The sequence below is a fragment of the Lactuca serriola genome, chromosome 3 (genome assembly GCF_051521515.1).
Source record: "Lactuca serriola cultivar US96UC23 chromosome 3, Lser_US96UC23_V15, whole genome shotgun sequence".
NCBI lineage: Eukaryota > Viridiplantae > Streptophyta > Magnoliopsida > Asterales > Asteraceae > Lactuca > Lactuca serriola.
In genome coordinates this window covers 279,796,321-279,803,058 of record NC_136410.1, presented here as the reverse complement: position 1 = coordinate 279,803,058, position 6,738 = coordinate 279,796,321, and the positions used below count along the sequence as shown (strand labels likewise).

The 6,738-nt window shown below is 43.0% G+C and overlaps 1 protein-coding gene across 1 annotated transcript; it reads right to left on the bottom strand.

Moving 5' to 3' along the window:
* Positions 1-3,618: 3,618 nt before the first annotated feature.
* On the bottom strand, positions 3,619-5,596 carry LOC145096263 (uncharacterized). Its single transcript, XM_079034019.1, has 3 exons — positions 5,516-5,596; positions 4,143-4,400; positions 3,619-4,023 (listed from the first exon to the last, which is right to left on the bottom strand). The coding sequence occupies exons 1-3, from the start codon at positions 5,594-5,596 to the stop codon at positions 3,619-3,621; spliced, it is 744 nt and encodes a 247-aa protein (XP_078890145.1).
* Between the last annotated feature and the right edge of the window lie 1,142 nt (positions 5,597-6,738).

Below are 6,738 nucleotides of genomic sequence, written 5' to 3'. Positions count from 1 at the left end.
ATCGGGTTTGGGTGCGGTGCTTATGCAGAGAGGGCATGTGATATCGTACGTATCGAGGTAGTTGAAGCCTCACAAGGTGAGATATCCCACCCACGATTTGGAGTTAGGGGCCGTGGTGTTCGCCCTCAAGATCTCGCGTCACTATTTGTATGGGGTTCGGTGTACCGTATACACGGACCACAAGAGCTTGAAGTATTTGATGGATCAGCCTAACCTAAATATGCACCAGAGGAGATGGTTGGATGTGGTAAACGATTATGATTGTGAGATCCTGTACCACTCGGGCAAGGCTAACGTAGTAGCCGATGCCCTGAGCCGTAGGGCGGAGAGTGCCCTGGTACGAGATGTTTGTATGAGGTTGACGGTGATGACTTCGGTGTTGGATACCATTCGAGGGGCCTAGGCAGAGGCGGTGAGACCATAGAACCGCAAGAGAGAGCGGGTGATCGTGCAGATATCTGAGTTCGTTACCGATAGCCGAGGGCTTCTGACCTTTCAGGGTCAGATTTGGGTGTTGTTCATGGGCAGGGCACGTACTATACTAATGAAGGAGGTGCATAGGTCGAGATTCTCGATCCATCCCGGGGCCACTAAGATGTATTTGGACCAGAAAAGAGAATATTGGTGGCCCTGTATGAAGAGGGATGTAGCGTGGTTCGTTGAGAGGTGCTTGACCTGTCGCAGGGTTAAGGCCGAGCACCAGCGTCCGCATGGCAAGTTGCAGCCACTTGAGATTCCGTAATGTTAGTGGGAATAGATTTCTATGGATTTTATCACCAAATTGCCGAGGATCGCGAGGGGTGTCAATGCAATTTGGGTGATCGTCGGTCGGCTGACGAAGAGCGCTCACTTTCTTGCTATCAGTGAGAGCTCTTCCGCTGAGAGGCTGGCAGAGTTGTATGTGACGAAGGTGGTATCGCGGCATGGAGCGTTGATCTCAATTGTGTCGGATCGAGATGTACGTTTCACTTCCAGCTTCTGGAAGAAGTTCCATGAGGAGTTGGGCATGAGGCTTCATTTTAGTACCGCTTACAACCCACTGACAGACGGTCAGAGTGTGCGAACGATTCAGACTCTCAAGGACATGCTTCGAGCATGTGTGTTGGACTTCGAGGGAGTTGGGACACGTGTCTACCATTGGCTTAGTTTTCCTATAACAACAGCCACCATTCGAGTATTGGCATGCCTCCCTTTGAGTTGTTGTATGGGAGGAGGTGTCAGACTCCCATCTGTTGGGGAGAGGTAGGGTAGCGAGTGATGGGTAGCACTGATATAGTGCTTCAGATGACAGAGTAGATACAGCAAGTCAGACACAGATTGTTGACAACTCAGAGTCTCCAGAACAGTTATGCGGTGAAGCGACGATCCGAGCTCGAGTTCCAGGTGGGAGACTTCGTTCTCCTGAAGGTATCTCCTTGGAAAGTAGTGATCCGATTCAGGAAAAGGGGCAAGTTGGGACGCCGGTACATTGTCCGTTTCGGGTGACCGCGAGGGTGGGCTGAGTAGCATATCGTTTGGAGCTACCTGTGGAGTTGAGCCAGATACATGATACCTTCCATGTCTCGGTTGAGGAAGTGTATAGCCGACGAGATGGCGGTGGTGCTGCTGGAGGATATTCAGGTGGATGCAAGCCTGAATTATGTTGAGAGACCGATCGCGATCCGGGATCGAAAGGTCAAGGTTTCGAGGAAAAAGGAGGTACCCATGGTTCAGGTCTAGTGGCAACATCGGAGAGGGTTCGAGCTGACTTGGCAGCCGGAGTTGGAGATGCGGGAGCAGCATCCAGAGTTGTTTGCAGAGTGAGACTTCAAGGGCGAAGTCTGATTCTTGTAGGGGAAAATTGTGACATCCGGATACCCAAGTATTTTATTTTGACCTTTTATTTTGAGTTAAAGAAAGGGACTCGACGAGTTGACGCCTTGACTCGTCGAGTACGATCACGATTCGCTGACTGGATTAATGAATGGACTTGTCGAGTCGGCTAGGTGACTCGACGAGTCTGTGCTGGCGGCAGAAACGCTAAATCTTTGGGCATGTTCCCTATTTAAAGGCCTTTATGGCCTTCATTTGCGGCCACTACACCCTTGAGAACCCTAGTGAGTAGAGAGAAAGCTTGTAGAGCAAGAAGAGGACTAATTCATCATTCTTTGGTGAGTTTTAGCAAAGGGAACGAAGGATTTCGAGCTAGGCTGACTTGTGCGACTCAAATCTTCCATCATTTCATTCAGAGCTACTGTGGGAGGTCAGGATTCAAGTCTATCTTCATTTGAGTAATAGATTTCATGAACCTAGGGATTCTTCTCTTCACTTTTGGTAAAAGATCTAGTGTGTGTAATGTCCCATTGTGATAAGATTATCAAATCTGGACCCTGAGAGGTCCATAGAGTCCCTATTCTTCAACTTTATGCAATCCTTTATGAGTTTTGGGGCCTAGGTTATCATATTAAGGGTTATTTTGGCATATAGAGATGATATGGTGATGCATGGGCCTAATGTTCGAACCTTTACATAACTTTTGAGTGCTAGAAGGTTAGATCTACTAGTTTGAGAAGCATATCTGACCTCAGAAGGTCATTTGAGTGTTTCCATGGAAGGAACTCACCGAGTCCATAAGGGGACTCGACGAGTCGAGTCGAGTTGCCCCGCGATTCATGATCGGTGGTAACCCGTCGAGTGGAAGGTTCGCTTGACGACTCAAGTGAGGTTTAGATAGACCCAGAGGACACATTTGGACTCGCTGAGTCACCTATGTGCACTCGACGAGTCTGGTCAAAGTTGACCGTTGACTTTTAGGGTTTAGTCAATGTTTGGACTTTTGAGCCATTGGAGGGGTAAAATGGTCTTTTACCTTCCTGAGAGAACTTAGAGAGGGAAAAGCCTATCCTTTGAGAGTCGTATTGATTAGAGTAATTATTTTATGTGATTAGGCGGAGGATAGATCAGTATTTCTGAGTTTGAGATTTACCGAGTTACCCGAGGTAAGTCTTCTCACTATACTTTACCTAGAGTGGTAATTAGAGTTATGTGACAGAGTATGTTGTATGCTATTATATGATGTGATATCTATGTGATTATGTGCTATGTGTGATTCATAGTTTACATAGTAGGACCGAAAGGTCCACAGAGTTAGGACCAGAGTGTCCATAGAGTTATCGGACTGGAGGGTCCCACTGAGACACTGCGACCAGGGGTCGTACAGTGTTATAGCCTCGAGTGGATAATATGTGTTGTATGTGGTATTTTAGGGAACTCACTAAGCATTTATGCTTACAATGTTATGTGTTATGTGTTTCAGGTACTAGTGAGGACCGCGGAAAGGCGCCGACATGATCCGTACACACAGACCGAGGATTTTGTTTGTGATCTTGGGATATGTTTTAACTTGATGAAAATTGTTGAACATGAGATTTGCAAATGTTTAAATGATAATTATGTTGTTTAAAAAATGATTTTTTTTTTGATATTTTACGTCGTTACATGAAAATCGCTCGATCATTTCGTCCGTTATCTCATCAACACTTTCATTTTAAGTTGTCAGTATCGCCCTAGAAATGATAAATTCTGAATCAGCTTTGTAGGATTGTAGAGAAGGAAAGATTCCATCAACAAAAGCGTCCACTAAGTTAGCTTGATTAGTGTATTTAATACCATGTTATCAGGTATGCGAATAAAGCTCTTGTCCACTGTTTCCTCATTTCCATCACCAAACCGTAATAAAAAATCTAAAAAACGTGGGTCAATTACTGCTCTCATGTTGATAGTTAACCGAAGCCTTTTAATCGATGGCCAGATAGGTGACATTCGTAAGCTAGAGTCTACAATTTGTGCTTGCGTGCCATGCTTTACAACCGACAACACCTGTCTAAAGTCACCTCCCATAATCATTATCTTTCCATCGAATACGAGTTTCTCACCTGTGATGTCTTGCATTGTTTGATCAATTGCGTCCATTGCCTGCCTCTTAGCCATTGATGTTTCATCCCGTATGATTACCTTTGCTTGCCGAAGTAGATGATCCGCCCCCTTTTTTTATTTACTTTTAACATCAAGTTAGTTTCAATATTGAGGAGAATTTTAAATCGTGAGTGGGATATTCTCCCTCGTAGCCTGTTATTATCCGCAACACCTGACGTGGCTGTCACAATTGCAATGAGACCATGGACATGAAAATTGGCTACTAAATCCCTGTACATAAACGTCATTCTAGTTCCACCAGGACCATCTATGAAGAACACACCTGAAATGTTTTCATCAACATGGCTCATTATCTCATCATATGTGAATTTCGGGTTAGGATTGAGAGAGTCTTTTGCACATAAGTCTTTGTTTTCCACAAGTATAGAGTTTTCTTCTTTCACCTCACAACAACCTCTTTCTTTTAAATTAATGTCTTCATTCACCTATGGAAGACCATAATCACAAAGTTTCTTTCCAAAAGATTGTAGGAAAGACTTTTATGTCGATGAGGACCATATTCTGGAATCGTCAGAAAATGCATATTGTTTCATATAATCTTTAGAAATAGAAGCATAGTTGTCACACCATAACTTACGAACATTGCCCAGCTCACAAAAAATCAATATCATAGCAAATAGCCTTTTAAGTGCATTAGGTACTTGAAATAAGGAAGCCTCTATAGGACATTGGGACAAATTTATCGTCAGTTTTTATTAATCCTGTCTCAAGAGCCGCTTTTCGAAATGTAGCATGTAATACACCATTGGTTTGTATATATCTTCAAAGGTAGTAGGCTCAATCCAATAATATGACATAAAAGAAGGCATAGGTATTACCTCTCTCCTTCAGTTGGATTAGCATAAACCAACCTTCTTATCATTGATTTTAGTTTCCGGGGACTCCAATGACGTGTGCTCAAATTGCATGTGAAACGTTTGGGAAAATCCTTATACAAATGTTTTCTAGCATTGGAGTCTTCTTTAGTTTTCTCGAAAAATGCCATAAACATTGAATTCTTCTCTTTCTCCCTTTCAAAAATATCTTCCTTTCTATCACCAACTGTTGATTCGGCAGATGTATTTGCAAATCCATCAGAAAAGGGTGGATCTGAGAAAGTGGAAAGCTAAAAATCCGCCTCATCGCCCAGAAGGGCATACATAACGCGCATCCTGAAACATGCGTATTTCATTAATCGTGTCATTTTCTCTGTCTTGATGAATTTGGATAACTTGTTTACCATGACCCTTATAAACATACTTGAAGATGTACTTCACAGATTTTATACTCGAACAAACCTCAACGTTGATATGACATTTAAACATTATTGGCAACTTTGGGTTATACGAAGCCATCCATCTATCATCCAATATTGTATTTGTTATATCACATCAATTGCATTATTTCTCCTTCTATACAATGGATATGAGTCTTCTCCTTGTGATGTTTTGTCGTTGAATTCCCTAGGATACATGAAACGTCATTTTTTGGGCACACCCTCCATACATGGACTTTTTTCTTGTAAACTATAACAATGACTATAAATCATATGATTTTTTACTAGATCATGCATTGCTGGATACTTAATTGTATCTGGAATTTCGACAATCACGATTTTGTTATAATCGTCTGGATTGGTCATCTTATGTCAATGTCTCATTATTAGGAGGAAATGTGCATGTAGCAATCCTTGCTTTTGAAATACCTTACTAGTGATATTCCTCTTCAATAATTGTACCTTAAGATTCTCTAGTTATTTACGGAGACAAACCCAGCACGAACCTTCGTCTCATCTCGTGCATCCAGGCACAAAAGCATCTGCGAAAGAACGATTTGACATTCCTGGCGCACATAGTGGATAAAACCTAGGAAGAGGTTAATGATCAAGACATTCCTGTAGCATGTGAATTCCCAGACATATTTCCTAAAGATCTTCCTGGAGTACCCCCAGAAAGACAAGTTGAATTCCGAATTGATCTTGTTCCAGGAGCTACTCCCATCGCTAAATCGCCTTACCGATTGGCTCCTGCTGAGATGCAGGAATTGTCCAGCCAACTCAGTGAACTCCTGGACAAGGGATTCATCCAACCCAGATTCTCGCCATGGGGAGCTCCAGTCCTCTTTGTCAAAAAGAAGAACGGATCTTTTAGGATGTGCATTGATTACAGAGAGCTGAATAAGCTCACTGTCAAAAATCGCTATCCACTCCCATGAATCGACGATCTATTTGACCAGCTCCAAGGAACTAGTTACTACTCTAAGATAGATCTACGATCCAGGTACCATCAACTCAAGGTCTGGGAAGAGGATATTCCGAAAACCGCTTTCCGAACTCGTTACGGACATTATGAATTTGTCATAATGCCCTTCGGTCTAACAAATGCCCCTTGCTGCATTCATGTACCTAATGAATCGAATCTGCCGACCATTCCTCGACAACTTTGTTATTGTATTCATTGATGATATTCTAGTTTATTCTCGAAGCGAAGAAGAGCATGGCCAACATCTCCGACAAATCTTGGAAACCCTGCGAACTGAGAAGCTATACGTGAAACTCTCCAAGTGTGAGTTTTGGCTCCGTAGCATGAACTTTTTGGGTCATGTTGTTAGTCAGGAAGGAATCCATGTTGATCCTTCTAAGGTCAAAGCCATCGAAGGATGGGCAGTCCCGACAACACCCACATAAATTCGCCAATTCTTAGGTCTAGCAGGTTACTACAAGAGGTTCATTCAAAACTTCTCTAAGATCGCCAAGCCACTTACCTCGCTTACACAAAAGGGCGT

Bases quoted from the DNA above. Each gene is read 5' to 3' on its own strand.
- LOC145096263 (XM_079034019.1), bottom strand. From the start codon at position 5,596: ATGACCAATCCAGACGATTATAACAAAATCGTGATTGTCGAAATTCCA. The intron at 4,401-5,515 runs GTAAAAAATCAT...GGTCTTCCATAG, and splicing joins ATCCAGCAATGCATGATCTA to GTGAATGAAGACATTAATTT. The intron at 4,024-4,142 runs GTGACAGCCACG...AAATAAAAAAAG, and splicing joins TCCATGGTCTCATTGCAATT to GGGGCGGATCATCTACTTCG.